Source organism: Mastigoproctus giganteus, chromosome 6 (assembly GCF_048544385.1).
Source record: "Mastigoproctus giganteus isolate SK-2022 chromosome 6, ASM4854438v1, whole genome shotgun sequence".
NCBI lineage: Eukaryota > Metazoa > Arthropoda > Arachnida > Uropygi > Thelyphonidae > Mastigoproctus > Mastigoproctus giganteus.
Genome location: NC_143580.1, coordinates 187,590,716 through 187,608,848, shown reverse-complemented (window position 1 = coordinate 187,608,848; position 18,133 = coordinate 187,590,716). Strand labels below are relative to the sequence as shown.

At 33.8% G+C, this 18,133-nt stretch overlaps 2 protein-coding genes across 2 annotated transcripts in view; one reads left to right on the top strand and one right to left on the bottom strand.

The window, feature by feature from the left end:
- The window catches only part of LOC150084818 (uncharacterized), a 139,170-nt gene that overhangs the window by 87,431 nt on the left and 33,606 nt on the right, over positions 1 to 18,133 (top strand). The gene's annotated exons all lie outside the window — the stretch shown is intronic.
- LOC150084817 (V-type proton ATPase subunit D-like) overlaps positions 12,679 to 18,133 on the bottom strand; it is a 61,901-nt gene continuing 56,446 nt past the window's right edge. Inside the window, exon 7 of the mRNA XM_090376625.1 lies at positions 12,679 to 12,997. Within this exon, the coding sequence (XP_090232751.1) occupies positions 12,856 to 12,997 (142 nt within the window). The 3' untranslated portion in view covers positions 12,679 to 12,855. The remainder of the gene's footprint in view (positions 12,998 to 18,133) is intronic.

Genomic DNA, 18,133 nt, shown 5'->3' with positions numbered 1-18,133 from the left:
AAAATCAAACCCAGATATTTTGTGACTCTTAACATATTAAACTGGGTCACCCAGAAGCCTTACAGTAGGTGCCCTATTCGTACTTATTCACCCTTTTAATAACATTTGGACAGTTTTATCTCTGGATATCTGCAATTTGTAGAGCCTACTCCAGATTTCTAATTTGATTAAAATCTCTTCAGATTTCTTTTCTATCTCAGAACGAGAATTGCCAAAAACAAGGATCGTTAAATCATCAGCGTATGCAACCATTTTATACCTTCCATTTGCTGAATCGAAAACTTGTCAAGAACAATGTTCCACGCAAAGGGACCGATAACCAAACTCTGAGGACAACCTCTTTGTACTTCTTTCTCAACCTTTCTCAGTATACAAAGTCTTCACAATAACTTTCCTACTATGGAAATAATTTCTGAAAATAGAATATAACTTCACAGAACATTCTGTAACTCTAATTCAAGCAAAGATGCCCTACCACCATAACCTGTCAAAGGTGCCTTTAAAATCAATAAAAATGCCTAAAACATACCTAACTCCACTGCTTGGATCAGGCTACTTATAGCATCCTCTGTCCCGACACCTTTCTTAAAAACGAAATTGGTTTTCAGAGGACACAGCCTTCGTATTATAACCAAACTTTAAGCAATTAATGCATAACTGTTCATAAGTTTTCCCCAATACAGAAAGAAGAGCAATGGGGGGCGGTATGATCTGTTTAATTTAACAGTTTGTCAGTTCTTTTAAAATTAGCTTCACTTGTGCCATCTTCTGGGCCTCGGGGAAAGCACCCTCCTCGCGACACTTATTATAGATATCTAAATAAATCTTTGGCATCAGTTTTTAAGACTTTTTTAATACAACTTCAATTCTGTGAAGGCCTAGGGACCGGCCACTCTTTGTGTAGTCAATTTCCTTGGCTACTTCCTCAATAGTAAAATTTTCCCCACAGTTTACAGAACTGTACAGGGCATTTTCATGTTTCATAAGAATTTGTTCCAATGTGTCCACAGAATTTATATCCTCTGGAAAGAGATTGTCTAAGACCATGCTCACAGAATCAGCTCAATTTAAAGTTTGATTATTCTCGTTGCCAATAGTACACGAGACCTCAGCTAAGTACCTTTTGTTAGTCAATATTTTAAATGCTGAATTCCATGGATCTCGAGATCCCTGCACCTCTACAAAATGCCTCCAACTATTTATTTTTTTTAGCACTGCTGACGACACCAACATACAATCTCCTTTGTTGCCTACACAAATTGCAATAATAATTAACAAGATCTATATCACCTAACCTATATCTTTGGCGGTTTCTTCTCAAATGCAGTCTCTTTCCACACGTCAGTTCTTGATTCCACCAGAAAACAGGCCTGGTAACAAAACTTTTTCTTCATTGATACTTTACAAGATTTTAACATCAGTAAGTGTCCTTACATATTCTTGAGAAGTCAAATTTGACCAGTCAGCATCAGATATTAATCCTAAGTACTTATCATTAAACTTATCCCACATAGCATTTTTAACAAGAAATCTACTATCATACACCTCTCGATTTCCATCTTGTGTATGTATCTTGAAAGATACTGTGGTCACTAGTTGTATATCCCTCTATTACTTCCCAATTTCTAATCTTATTTTTAATTGCACAAGTAGCAATTGTGAGATCTATATATGACTGCCCATGCACAGTCAGATATGTGAGCAGATGTCGTACATTACCCACTTCCATTGTAGAAGCAGCAAGAAATTCCTCTAGCATTATTCCTCTTTTCGTGGGAAACCTCACTGCCCCATAACCAAGAATTAGCATTAGAGTCTAAAGCAACTACCAACTCACAGGAGACAAATATCTGTTGCAGCCTCTCAAGATAATCTGCATATGGATCTATCTCTTCAGAATATTGACAATACATTGTCACGAGATACACTCTGCCAAAGCTGCAAATTCTCACAACATACATTTCTATTACAAAAGGTCATCACCTTAGTAACAACTAATTCTTGTGAATGCACGATAATGGCAGCCATTGGCACATCTCCTGATATTATCTTATATCCACGTGGATATTCACATATTTGTCTGCAAACTACATAAGGCTCCTGTAAGAGGGCAACTGCAATATTATTACGCTCCATTAAATAAGCTGAGATGAAACATTTTTTGTGCGTTGAGCATTTAATTGCAATACTTTTAATTCACCTGCCATAATTGATTTTTTTCTTAAATCTCCCATGCTTTGTGTTCAAGACATGCTTTATCAACAGGTGCTTGAGCAGCCTCAACTCTGTTTCTCTTACAATTACAGCATACAGGTTGCTGATTTCGATGAGGCCATTCCTTATAAGAGTGCCCTGTCTTAGCACAATTCTCACACATCATCTCCCTCTTACAATATTTTGCTACTTTTCCACATGATAAACACTTATAAGATTGAGTTACGGTATATATTTACCTAAATCTACATGCTGACCAGCCTATAAACAAATTTTGACAATATTAATTTTCAACCATAAGACAGGTGCCAACTGAAGAACCCAGTTCTCTGCTTGAAAATGCTTAGATATATTCACAGATAATTTTAATACTGTCCATATATTTCTTCTCTGTCATGGTAGTTCCTTAAAGTTCTTTAACCAAACTTGCTTAGAAAGTCCTTTAGTTATACCCTGCTCAACATCAAATACAACCACTTTAGCATAATAAGTTTAGGCACAGTATATTTTAAACCCATATTTTGTATTTTTGAATATCCCTTTAGTTTTGCTGTTGGTCTCCACCTCCACAACTACAATCTGTTATGGGCCCAATATTTCTCTCACAGATGACAACATTGGCCTAACTTCCTTCAAGATATGGGTTTAAAATATACTGTGCCTAAACAGCATGTTTCTTGACACCTTTTCAGAATTTTTCTTGAGTTTTTATTTTAACATCATATTTTCAATTTGAACATCCTGTGCCTTTGCTTCCAATTTATCCCAAAAAATTAAGGATAATTTGTGTAGCAGCTGTTGGAATCTTGCTGCAGTAGACTTTCAGAATAACGGAACCTTCGGGGATTCAAGGTGCCGTTATTTAGATTTTTCCGTTATCTAGAAAGTTTTATTTTTAATGTATTTAATACAGAAATAATGAAGCCAAACAAAAAATAGAGAGATTAAGAATGCAATTTTATTAACTGCACATAAAAAAACAAACATGTTGACGATCCAATGTTATATTCTGCCATTAATACACTTTTTCTTACGCCCAGTACTATTTTCTTTATTGTATCAAGTTTAGTCTGCATGTGTAGCACTGTGGTATTGTTGCTGTCCTCCCCACACTGGTGGAAAAAGTCCAGGTTCAAATTCCGTCAATGACACGGGGAACTTTTATAGGCTTTTTTCACTCCATGGCTGAATAACTGGGTCTCAGGCATAGATAACAAGGTTTTCTCCCTAGAAACTGGGGTTTTCGTCCAGCAAAACAGGCAAATCAAGCAGAAAACATACAATTTACAGACACACACACACACACACACACACACACACATCGGCATATGAATTAACATTCCAAGTGACCCTAATGTAATAGTTTGGATTATATCAAATTTGTCACTAAACTTTAATATTGTTCTTCTTTCCTTCTCTGTATGAGGTTTATTAACTTTAGAAGCCATAGTGAGGGATTTTTAATTTAAAATAAATGTAAAACAGTGGTATAATCCATGATATCAGTACAGAATTCACTTTGAAAATGGTGAACGTAAACAAATACAGTAATCACATGACTTGCCATTTTATTTTTTTCGGAACCGCAAGATATTTGCACTGTATGTATACATCCGATCTCAATGTGCCATTATTTGAGGTGCCATTATTTCAACAGTCTACTGTATTTATTTTCCTTGCTTTTTTGCCATGCACATTAGAGTTGGAAGTCACTTCTTTTACTGGTGCCTTAGTCTTTTTCTTTTTAGAACCTTTATCTAGTATACCTTGTGGAGGCACAGAAAGCAACATCTTAACAGGAGTTCTTGGTAAACTTTTACCTGAAAATACCTCAATTTCTGTTAATTCCTGTGCCTGACTTAAGATTTCCCTACTTATCTTCACATTCATCTTCGGTTACCTCGCTAGTAGCCATCAGCAGTTCTTCATCACCCATAAAGTCTACCTCAATAGAGGAAGATATAATTGTATAAATAAAAATTCAATATATACACACAATAAAAACCAAAAATCAATATTGTTTATATCTGGTTAACTTCATACAACATATACACAACGTACAGGAAGAAGGAGCTCTCAATCTCAAATGGAACACTAAAATAACCAACAAAACCTATCACTGGTTAGTAAAATTCTCTGCCACCCAAGTTAAATGGGCTGGCAGTCCCAGGGGCTTGAAGCCACAAGGGCACGGAATTACAAAGATTAACGATTAACCTCAACCCAGCGTTTGGCCTGTTTAGCCGAGCAGGGATCCCCTGCTCACTGCCCCAGACTACATGGAAGTAGGGACAGCTATTTACAGGAAATGCAACTCAGTACAATAAGAAAAAATAAAGATCAAGCAAAGCTCACTTATTGTATGCACATGGCCCCAGATAGACCATGGGGGCAATCTTTATGCTAAACACAATCAAAAGCCTTTAAAATGTCAAGAGCAACTGCTGGAATTTCACTAAACTTTTCCACTGAATTTGTCCATAGATGGGTAACATAAGCCAGTGATACTGACAGAATCCATGCTGGTCATCACTGACCATGCTTGCCTAGCAACTGCTAGATGTCAAACAAAGAATGTTTCTTGTGATTTAGAGTATATTGAAATGAACGCACTTAGAATATTGGTGGGTAGAGGTGCATATATTGGAGTTATTTCCAAAATTAAAGTGGCATCTGTCAGATGCCATGTAAGTAGCAGGAAGTTAATGTTATCAGTACTCAAATGTATAACCAAAACCCAATTAGTACCCCTGTTAGTTACAGTGTCAGTTGCTGCACTAGTGAGACATATTTTGGATCTTCCACCTAATCTTGATTGTAAAATATATTCTTGGGTTTCCTCACAACTGATTCTACTAATAAGATGGTGAACCAACCAGTTTGCTTATAACAATTCATGTCTGGCACTTGAATCAGGAGTGCAATTCTGGCATATCACTAACAATTGGAGTTATTACCATGTCCCAGACTTTATTCTGCTCTAGGACCAACACACTTTCTTAGTAATTCAAACTCGTCTACTAATACACCAAGTTTATTTCAGATCATCCATAATTCATGCCCTGATTACCTCCAAGAGTACATAGTAAAAGCAATAAGGAAATTGCAGGTAGCATTTACAGCCTGTCATAACAACGTGTGACATGGTAGCCCTGATATTAAGATCCAATTTACATGATATTGCAGAAATTAAATAACAAAATATTGCTTAACAATTACTAGGTACTCTATCAAATATGTTGCACTAGAAAGTTAAAAAAAGGTTAGGCTAATGTCTAAGCTAGTTTTACATTCTTAGTCAAAATTAAGACTGCAAGACCAACTTGGAGGTTGTACTTTGTAATCAAAGTACAACCTCCAAGCATCTGTGTACCAAAGTGTGGTACACAGATGAACATTTGCAGACATTACCAAGTAACTTGCAACATTCATAAAAACAGATTCTGGAGATCATTTTAAATAGTTTCCTAAAACAGCAGTTTGTTGAAAAAGTCACATAATTTTGGTTAGGAATTAATTCTCAGTATCTAACCCTATCAGAGAAGGTAGTTAATATCTTTTGTCCTTTCAGCTATGTATGAATGTATGCAAGTTGGGATTTTTGGTACTCAAACCTAAAAAAAACAAAACAGAATCACCTTATTGACATAGAACTTCATCTGTCTTAAACTGAGTGACATTGAGCCGAATATCCTTTTATTACTGACTGATCGCAAATAGTTCCATTCTTCCTATTGAGGAGCTTATTTTCAAATATGCATTTTTGTAAACCAATTAGATTTATTATAAACTTTTATTTCATTGTTTATTTTTTAATTTAATAACACTTTTGTGTTCATTGTTAGTATTCATTGTGTTAAAGTTAGTTGATTTAAAAAAAAAAATTAAATAGTTCAGATAACACACAAATGACTGACATTGAGAGTGACCTAAGTTATTGTCATCTCAAACTAAAATATTAAAACTACAGAAATTCTTTGTAAGTTAGCAATGATTTAAAACTGTATGAAATCAAAAACTACTGAGCTTAAGTATAAATGGTAGTCTTATACTAGCTATAAGCCTACCATTTATCAGTTCTCATCAGCATCCACTTCAAACTCTTCTATTTGGTCCATATAATATTTATGTCTCCACCACTCGCAGAAAAGTGAGAAATATTTGACAATGGCAATGCTACAAGTACTTAATTGTTTGGTGCTATAAGGCAACCCCATGTAACCACCTCATTTGAACTTTTTTTTTGTGACTAGTTAAACATTAATATGATAATATTCATATCACACAACCTGTTTTCCAACCATACAAATTAAGCAGAATCACAAGAACTAGCATTATCATTTGCAGTTGAAGAGTTTTTAGGAATCTGTATCTATTTATCAATATATACATACAGAGTTTCACCTCAACTTTATAAGTAAACAGATAACTCTAGTATACGTGGAAGTGACTGAGAAGCAAACAAAAAAGTATATAGGACTTTGTAATTACTATAGTAACAATATTGTTGCAAGGAAGCAAAGATTATACCAGCCAAAAAAAAAAAAAAAAAATCCAATTTGACCAAACCTTCCTTAATTTTATTCAAATTAACCATCTCCACAATACATTAACTGAAATGAGTGTCATTACATAAAAATAAAATTAGTCATTGATATTACTTTTATATTAAGTCCATTAAATTTTTGTTGCAAAAGGTAATTTATAACTATTTTTTAAACTGTTTACAAAGAACTATATTTTAATTTTCTAAAATAAACATTGCACAGAAATTTAAAGATATCTCGCATAAAATTTGAAAATATGTCACAGTGAAAGTTGCTTATTTATTTACTAAATTAAAAATAATTTGTGTAAAAGTAAATGACCCCCCTTTTTAATTTTGAATTCCTGACCATAGTTGACTTTTTATATGGTATGGTAGTTGCAGAAATAGTTTTAAGTGACTATGGCGATCATGTCAGTTGAGTGGAAGAGAATTTAGTGTATGAGACAGTTTGTGGCTACTACAATTTGGTATATTACATACAGACTAGAAATTAAGAAAATTAATGAAGTTAATTTTACTTAATTAATAAATTTTAATTAATTTTCTTAATGAAATTAAGAAAATTAAAAAGGTTTGGCAAATCAAAACTTCTGGTCACTTAGACAAGAGGAATGCAGAAATTTAAAAAATAACAGAATAAAAAAAAAATTTTAAACCAATTTATTTTGTGTAAAAGTATCAACCACAGCCCATAAGCAGGTTGAAAAGTGGGTATATGGCTATTATTTTCAGCATGACTGTCCATCCATATCATCACAACTTTACAATATGGACAGGCTGTCACAGGCAAGCCATACTATTTCAGGACTGTATACAATGATATCCAAGGGCCTGGGTGTATGATTGGCTTTAGTGTCCCCCCTTCCCCTTTGATGGCTGCCAGGTTTCTATTTGTCCAACTTAATGAAATTTGAGAGGGCTTGAAAGATCTTCTAAAAGAGCCAAATTAAAATTTTGTGAAAATCCATCCACTGAAAGTCACATTACTACATGCAGACAGATAGGCAAAAAAATAAATAATAATTGCCAGATTTCTATTGGACCAATTTTAAACTTGTGAGGCTCGACAGATCTTTCTAAAAGAGCCAAACGAAATTTTATTAAAATCCATCAACTAGGAGTAGGGTTATTACATGTGGACAGATGGACATTGTGAAGACAATAAGCACTTCACACATACATGCTCAAGTTCCCGAAAACAAAGGTAAGTTAATGCACTCTATCAAAAATAAGACTTGTATTATGATCACTAAATTAATAATTTACAGCATGACATTAAAAGTTTGCATTTTTTGTCTTTGTACACTGAATTCTTGCATAGAATTCACTGAATTGTTGTAACCATTAATTGTCTTTCACCACATTGTCTTGTACAGTGAACTGTCATGTACCAAATTAACATGGACATGTGGCTATGACTTTGCCCTCTAAGTTTTTTTAATGGTGGGAGAAGGGATTCTCTCCTTTCCAAAGAACCACTCAGACAAGCTACTGAAGGGAAAAATCCTGTCTTTCCATAATCCATTCTATAAATCTTGTTATCAAGTTATAAATCTGTTGACACTCAACCCTGGCTATGCATGCAGAATATTTTGGTATCCCACACACTTTTCAGCAATGTTGTGTTCTTTGTCTACTTGATCCTTACAGCTGAAACTCTTAATACTTCTCAATAAAGATATTTTCTTTGATTTTGTCAATGAAAATTATCACATAAAAAGTAAAAATGCAGACAATTAAGCCTATCTTAATAATTATGTGCACCTTTCATTTCCAATCACTGAAGTGTGCACTCTTAATATTTTATGGTAGTGCACCCAGTCATTATGCACTCAGGTTTTACCATCTGGCTCACATTCAATTGTTGAAATGCATGGGTTTGATGTTTTGCTCATATAATAACAGATATGAAAGGATAAAACATGTCTAAAGTGCAGCAGAGGTGTTTTGATTTCCAAAACAATTTTTAAAATAAAATTAAAAAAAAAAAAAAAATAAATAATTTTTCATAGTCTGAAAAAATTTTTCGGAATTTTTCACAGAAAAGATTGAAAATAAAGATGGCACCAAAAAGTGAAAAATTTTTAATTATTTTTTGCCAATATAAAGTTATGAGAACTTTTTAATCCATTAAGCTGGTGCATGTGTGAAGAATCACTGGCGTGCCCAGCTACTGATAATTTTCTTTTTTGTTGTATACTACTAATATAAATAATATTAGAGGTATTGCACCAAACTACTGGTATATTCAATTTACAAGTTTAGCCTTGAAAAAAAAAAAAAATAAAAAAAATAATAATTTACTATGGTGTTGTGCAATATTTTAAAAACTACATACACAAATAAAAATAAAAGGTGAAAGTCAGGTTTGTTTTCACAATCAAATTTATAACAAATTTAGTAATATACAAGAAAGCAACACAAGGACAGAATTATGAGATAAAATACAGGAAAAGTACAACATTAAGATAAAAGAATAAAAGTAATCACAGAATCAGTAACTACATCATAATTTTACAGATTAAAGAAAACAGGGAAGAAAAATGACATTAATTGCACATAATTACTAAAAAAAATATAATTAAAAATGTTTGAAAAGTGCTATTTTATAATACTAAAATTGTTCTAAGTGCTTTGGTGACACTACTGAATTACAGAGTATCCATAATGCTAGTTACAACTTACATTATTTATTGAATTTTATTTAAGTACAAGAATAATCAAGGAGTTAAATATTAAAAGTGGAATTTATAAAGAAACATTTAAATAATGGCTAGCATTATTTTAAATATAGCAGTAATGGAATGTAACAACAAAGGAACGAGATCTCAACATAAGAAAATTTGATCACCTGCCAAAAAAAAAATATAGATAAGAAAATCTACAAATCACGCATGTAACTATCCAGTTGATCTTTGAATTTCTTCAATCTCGAAGCCTCAACTATCTGTAGAGGCAACTTGTTCCAGGAATCAACAACTCACTGGCTAAAAGGAAACTTTCTACAGTCTATCCTAAACCTCTTCCCCTGTAATTGGAATTTATGGCCCCTAATTCTGGAATCCTTTATAACAGTGAAAATTTTGCCTTCATTCATTTTACTAACCCTTCTCAGAGCCTTATAAACCTCAATCACACTCCCTTCTAATGTGCCTGGTTGCCAAGCTCTGTAGCCCACATCCTCATACAGTTGTCCTTTGCTGATCTTGCAATGTGAGTCACCTGTCTTTGGACCCTTTCAAGATGTTCAGTGTATTTTTTTAGATAAGTCTCCATACTTGAACATGGTATTCCAAATGTGGTTACAACTGCCTTATACAGTTGGAACTAGAACATTATGTAGCATGTTAAAAGACAACTGCTGGAGTTTAATTAGATTCATTTGATCTAATTCAAAAATAAAATATTTGAGTTAAGTTTAACCATTAAGTGGTTATTTGACTTTAAAAGTCAAATAACCACTTAATGAACTAATGCAACCAATTTCAACAGTAACTCATCTCTGCAAAACAGGATACAGTGTGATATAGAAATTAATTCAATCTGATGACACCCCCAGCTCTTTTTGTGTTATAAGACTACTTTGTTTACCCAGCTGAAAACTGCAATACATTTCCCTTCCACCTTGGTTTCTATATTAAGAATTAAACAATTCATTATAAAGGGTTATATCAAGACTATTCATATGGGGGATGCAAGGTGATGCTCTTAACTTCACCAGAAAAACACTCATAACAATGTAATTTTTCATAGTTCTCTTTATAGACTGGGATTGCATTCTACAAAGTGGTCTGAAAAGCATATTTCAGAAAATGAAAGCCAAAATTGTAACTTCAGAATGAATAAACTAGCAGAAACAATTAGCACACAATAAAAACTAGAAAATACTGTTGTGCTATACAATATATGTAGCATGATTCCATCTAGAAATTCTATCCCTACATGGGCCACTTTTATAAGTTACACAGACCACTGGTTGATATTATTCCCATAACTGGCTTTCAAAGAAAATGTGTTCAGTTGTTCTTCAAAAGACTTTTTTTTTTAAATTATGAGATTGTATTTTAACTCAAGTTGCAAATGATAAAGGTCTAGTAATACTAATCCATCATTAAAATATAAGTCATAGCATGTCTGTTTGTGAATATCTACATACAGAATGTTTAGATATTCATCCCCTCCCCTGCTACTTCAAGCACTAAAAATGCAGCATGTTTTTTCCATTTTCTACTATTTATGTGAAGGCAATTTTATGTATATAATTTTATATAATAAGTTAGTGATAAATGTAGCTCCCCACTTCCAGCTTCTCATCTTTCCTCCTCCTTCCACAGGAGTAACTTAATGTAAATTAATTGTAATTAATTTCTCACTTTGGCTGTTATTTTGGCTCACTCTATAGGCCTAAAGATGAGGAACACTCTCAAAATATCAAACTGTTTGTGTTTCTATTGAGGTGTGTTCAGTTAACTTTGTATCATTTTCAATAAAACAGCTTAACCTTTACATGCAATGAATTAAGTGTTGCTTACTGTATTTTATATCCATAAAAAATTTTTTTTTTAAATTTTTTAAAACATCTTTTATACAAAAACAGTATACTCAATTGCTGCATGGGATGTCTGCAGTTTCCTAACATTATTAAGTTTTATAATGTGGCATATATCTCATTACTTTTTATAGTCAAATATTAATGGTTGAAACAAGTAATAATGTATAAAACAACTTAAAAAAAGTAATCTAAAATTATTGATTTTTTGGCCCTATTTAATTTACCTATGGGACCAATTGCAGAAACATCACCAGAGCTGCTAATCTCTTGGAAAAACAATATTTTTCTGTGCTACAAATCAATTAAAAACAGAAGAAAATGCACACATGGCTTATTTCAAAGCAGCTGTACTAATAATTGTGTGGGGTGATCTTTGCACCCCTAAAAGTTTTCACTCTTCAGCTGAATGCTAAAACTTACTAATAGGCTAACTATATCATTGGCCAAGCATTCCTTAATATCCCTGAAAGTGGATGTTTTTGTGCAGGAAATGTTTTTATAATGAGATGGCATCTCTTGTGCTTGCTGCCAGATAAATTATGCTGTGATCATACTCAATGTATCAGATCAATGAAAATCATTTTTGATTTAGAAAAAAAATTCTGATTTTTAATTTCCCAGCCAACCAGAGATAATTAGTATTAATATTTTTAATATGGTTGAAAACTAAATTTCTCCTCTCACAATACCCAAATGAAAAGAATCAGCAACATCATATTATAATTAGCAACATTACAGAAAACACACACTGAGTGGAAGTTAACTGGACATAACTGCCTTAGAAATTTTTTAAAAATATTTGCTTAATAAAAGAGCAATTAGGAATTGTGCAGGTGTGAAAGTTTTTTTAAGCTGTTAAGTATGGTTTAATACTGTCAACTCTAATAAAAAAAAAAAAAAAAAAAAAAACATTCTCTTAACTATATAGCCATTCTTGTTTAAAGCTTATTTGATGAAAGATACCACTCGAAGATATTTAACTAACAGTGGTCTCTATCACAAGAAGTAAATTTTCTGTTGTAACCAATTCAGGCCTCTGCTTTTAATATGGTTACATAACCAAAATATTTTAAGTATAAAATGAAATAATTCTCTTATTGTTTTTTTTTTTTTTTATGACTTCAGAATAATTTCTGAAGAGAAACTATTCTCAACAAACATTGTCACAGTTGCACAGGATTGTTGGATGTCTTGTTATAATTAATTTTGTAACATGTGCTTGAACCTCTTTAGACTTGCAATTTTTGCTCTGCTTGCGTGCCTTTTCTAATTTAAAAGAATTTTAATGCTTGCTTTATATTACTGAAAATTTTCATTTAGCATAGTTATTTGGAAAAAAATTAAATTAATAAAAACAACTTCATAAATAAATTAAATATTTATCTTCATTTAATTAAAAACAAAAAAGTCAACAAATTTATACACTGTTCAACATACAACAAACCATCAGCACTTACACTATGTTCATATTTTACAAGAATTGAATTCCATATTCTGTAATAACCCATTTTTTAAGTAATTAGAAACAAAATCTATTATTTTAAAATAATATATCTTCATCAGAATCTTCTTCCAGGAGGTTTGGCACAGAATCTACTTCAACTCCAGCAGCCCGTAATTCATTTCTCATTGCATCTTGTTTTTGCTTCAACTGCTTTTTCTTTTCCTGTATCTTTTTCAACCTAAGCAAAATAAATAGTTTAATGAAATTTCTTATTGATAATGTGAATATTTTACATTTACTACTTTTCAAGTCTTAATTTATTTCACTTGTTACTATTTTCAGTCCCTATTATAAGTGCATGAGGAAGTGTAATGTTGATAACTGGAAAATTTGTTCCTGTGGGAACTTGACTTGCAAATGTATAATGCTTTTATATGTACACAGCACTATATGCTATGTAGTCAGACTGGTATTCAAAGAGCTGCAGTGATAAAACAGTTGTGCAGCTTCACATAATTCATCTTTCAAAATGATGGATAAAATGAAAGGCCAATGCCCAAGCACTTCTTTTGTAAAGAAATCTAGCAGAAAGGTTGTTCATTACATTAGTGAAAACAAATGTGATAACACTTAGTGAGAGTGGACTGCTTACTGAACTGGAAGACAACTGAACTCTTGGAAGACCAGAATTAGTGCTGAAATTAAAATCTGAAAAGCTAAAAGCTGAAAAGATAATCTTCCCTTTTCTTTATAAATTTCAATAGCATGCATAAGCATTTTTTAACGGCATGCACAAATTGCAACTACACAATTTGCAGAGTAACAAGTTCATGAAGCTTAAAAAAAGGAATGAAGAGAAAATTCTGAAAATTTATTTGTTTTTTATATGATTGAAGATTTTAGTAAAGGGAAAACACATTTCACCATAATAACGTAAAAAACCACAAAATTCCAGCTATCAGTATTTTCGCTAATGCAATAACATGAAGTTTATTACCCATTTATAATTGCTTACAGTAACAGAAAAGCCCAATAAACTGGAAAGTGCAAATTGTTTTTACTGTTTTATGGCCATGACCTCCAGAAATGTGCTTTGGAAAAATATCACAAAGCTGTTCTAAATTGGTTTTTATAACAGAACATATGATAACGATGAAAGTGTAGTGCATTTTAATGATTTAAATTGGTAACTAATACAATTTACACTATAAAAATTACCTTTCAGAGAGTTATATAGTGAAAATTTCAACTTGTGAGGTCGTGGAACGAATTACCAAAAAACAATGTGTTATTGAGTTCGCATTATGATATTTTCACGATATGATGGTGTCTCTAGAACGGATTAATATCGTGCTGCTGAACAGGCAGCTGAAGATTTTCCAAAACAGACTGGCAAAAATCAGTGAAGAAATAGGCTCCTGTTCTGGGAAAATCTTCAATGTTGAGATTTAGACTTGGCTTTTTTGGATCTCTCTTCAACAATCTATATCAACAAGGAAGAAAAATCAATAAAGTTTTAAAGGGGAAACTAGCCCATCTGCCTGGTTCAAAAGCTGCAGGTGATTTCAAGCTGAAACCCTTGCTTTGTTTATCATGTTAAAAACCCAAGGGCACTCAAAGGTGTTAAAGAAGCTTGTTCCTGTCACCATGAAATTCAACCCAAAGCCAATAACTGTTGCCCTTTATGAGGAGTGGTTCACAGAATTCTTTTTACCAACCATTTGAGGTTATTGTCAGCATAACCTACCGATTAACGACAATCCCAAAATCAAAGCTGTATTCTCACCTCCCAACATAACATCATTGCTCCAATCCACAGACTCAGGGTCAATTTCTTCTTTTAAGAAATTACCTTATAATTACCCAAGAAGAACTTTTGTTCAGGCCATCAAGGCAACAGACCATTAAAAAATTTTGGAATGGATTCAATATTCTGAATGTGGTGAAAAATACTAGTCTAGGAAGGAGGTTAAAAAATTCAATTTCAGTGGCACCTGGAGAAAATTGTGGCCAAAAATTGTTTCTGTTTTCCTAGTATTTGAACACCAAAAGGAAAAAATCACCTAACATTCTGAAAGTAGTTGGCCAATTGCAGCTAGAAATCAAAGAAGATGATGGGAATGAAGAGAAAAACAGTTCAGGAACTGCTTTCCTCTCATTCCCAGCAATTCACAAATGAAGACGTTGTCTTTCTAGAGAAACAGAAGAAGACAAATGATCACATCCCATGCAAAACAGTCCATTATAAGGTACCATGACAACTAGAAAGATAAGTGAGGTTTTTAAAATATTTAGAAGCTGTCACAGCAATTTTCAAGGAAATGGATCTCATATGGAATGTAGCACCAAGGTTAACATGATATTCAATGCTTATGCTTGGTACAGAGTAAATTACAATGAGGGAAGCTAAACACACTTTGCATCAAGTAACATTAGCTCTCCAAAAGATTCTCAAAGAAGTCTCTCCCTGAAAACTCTTACAGATGGCATGATCATGCTAGAGATGTACCTTCTTCTTTAACTGCAAATATAGTGTACTATATTCAGTCTAAATCAAGTCAAAAATTGAACTGAAACTGAATCAAGTTAAGAACTTTCTAAACATTTATTGTATTTTATACATAATTACAATTTGATTAAATCTGCTCTTTTTATTCAGGAATGTAATTATCTATTATATCATTGTTTCTGTGGGAAAACTAGTTTCAACTTGTAGTACTTTCCTCAGAACGTAACCTACTGTATGTCACCTTTATCTGTAATTACAGACACCATTACGAACAATATGACACACAGCCTGTAAACTGTATACTAAGTAGGGAAAGATGTTGGCTTACTCTTATTCAAAGATTCTTTAGAAATTTATATGGCTAAAGTTTCTTTGTTCTCTCAAGGATTGGAGAGAGAAAGTATGGTGGGATGGTAAAACTCTGTTCAACATACAAGTTACAATCAAAACATTCCAGAATTTTACTGTAAAAGTTTACTGAGTGAAAAGTTGGCCTTACTAACCTAATCACCTTCAAAGTACTCCTTCCTTCTGTACACATACTCTTGCTCCATCAGTCCTCCCAGGTTTAGAATCATTCTTTAAAATTATGTTTTTTTTAGCACACTTAGGTCCAGTCGCTGTTTTCTTTGATGTCATCCACTGTAGCAAAACATTGACCCCCGAAGCTCCATTTTCAGTTTAGGTAGGCTGCTGCATGACGGTTTTTTTTTATGCAGCAAAGAACTGCTGAACTGCCATTCGTGTGTGATTGGGTGCAATGTCATGGTGTAGAATCCAGCCATCCTTCCATTTATGAGGTTGTCTTGGCCTCACATTCTCATGCAAATGTGTCAATACCTCAATGTAGTAAGCAGCAGTAATTCTTCTCCCCAGTCACAAATTAATGGTGCACTATGCCCTCATTGTTGAAAAAAATGATCAGCATGACTTTGATGTTGGATTTTGTTGCACGAGACTTCTTGGGCTATGAGAACATTTTTGTGTGCAATTTGTATGATTCCACTTTGGTCTTGGGGGGGGGGGACACCACATTCGTGGGTATACACTGAACTTTCATCCCCAGTGACCACTTTTCTTAGGAAGCTTGAATCCTGCATAGATTTTTTGAACAAATGACCTGACAGCAAGTATGGAACAGACTTTGCACACGACGCATCCCTAAATCTTCCATCAAGATTGTGTGTAGTGAGCTTACAGTCAAATTTCAAGAGCAATCTCATACAACAGTCATTCGCCTATCATGCACAAGTCCCTTCACTTTTGTGATGTCGAAATGCATCCACTGCGAGGTTCATCTTCCAGTGATTCCTGTCTATTCTTAAACAAATTAAACTACTTGTAATGTGCTGTTTTCTTCAACATATCATCTTTATAAACTTTCTGTAATGCTTGCGGCATCTCTGTAGCACTTCTCCCAAGTTTTAAAAACTTGATGTTAATATGCTGTTCAAACTGCAATATTCCACAGTCAATCATCTGTGACACACGAGTGAAGTGGTCAAGCCAGTTCCTACTTGGCACCTATGCACACCAGGATCAATATCAACACCCCACTAAGCCTTACGGCCGTAGCACAAACCATTTAAATACCGGCTTGTGATTCTAGGAACTTATGGAATGTACTACATACTTCATGGATTATTTGTAGATCATTGCCATATCTTCTTTTGTCAGTAACTTTGATAGATGAATCAGCAGCAGTTTTAGCTTTTGAAAGGACTACACCGTATAATTAGTACAAGGGATTCTGCACCCTCTCTAATGCAGCTTCTTTCCTTTAAGACTTTGGGTCGGAAAACTGATAGCTTGGGGGGAGACAAAGACCAATAAATTGACAGTAGCCACTGGCAGAGGTGAAAGAGATTCTTGCACTGCTTCTATTAGAATGAGCAGAAGCCTGAAAAACAAGATGCATCATATTTCAGAGACTGCTGGGAGCCATTGCGGTACAAGTAAACACATGGGTTGTGTTAGGGTAGCTAAGAATAGAAACAGGTGCAGGTATACTTGCGTGTACACCAATGCTAGGAGTTTAGTAAATAAATTTGATGAATTTGAGGTATTGCTCAAAACATCAAAGCCAGATATTGTTGGGATATCAGAGACGTGGTGTCACACAGATATAAGGGATGCAGAACTGGAATTTGGGGAGTACGTCTACAGAAAGGATAGACAGGATAGGAAGGGGGGAGGGGTTATGCCATTAGTTAAGAAACACATAAAAACCAAGGAAGTGAAGCCAGTCGACATCGCTGGACAGTGCAGTGTTGAGTCAGTTTGGTGTGACATAAGCATTGGGAGATCAAAATTGAGTGTAGGAGTGTGCTATAGGCCTAATGACTCTGATGAGTATAATAAGAAACTGTACAGGGAAATAGAGTGGGCCAGTAAATCAGAGAGTCTTATAATGGGAGATTTTAATTTCCCAGATATTGACTGGAATTTGGGGGCTGGTCACTCACACACTAGCAGGACTTTTGTGGATTTATTGGATGATTGTTTTCTACATCAGCATGTTCGGGAGGCAACTAGAGGGAGTAATACTCTTGATTTGATTATCAGCAGTGATTCTTCATGCATTAAGAATCTGCAGATAAATGAACCAATAGGTGGCAGTGATCACAGTGTGCTGAAGTGGGATTTACTCAAAGAGGTAACTACCATTAGGGGTAAAGGGAAGGGTTATTGCTTCCGTAAAGGCGACTACGATGGACTGAGACAGTATTTAAATTCTATACAGTGGGACCAACTGATGATGTTACCAACAGCAAATTCAAAATGGGAAGCATTCAAAGAACTTATCTTGGAAGCTACTAGGCTTTACATACCAACTAAGAAATATTGTTCAAGGTTTAGGCCAAA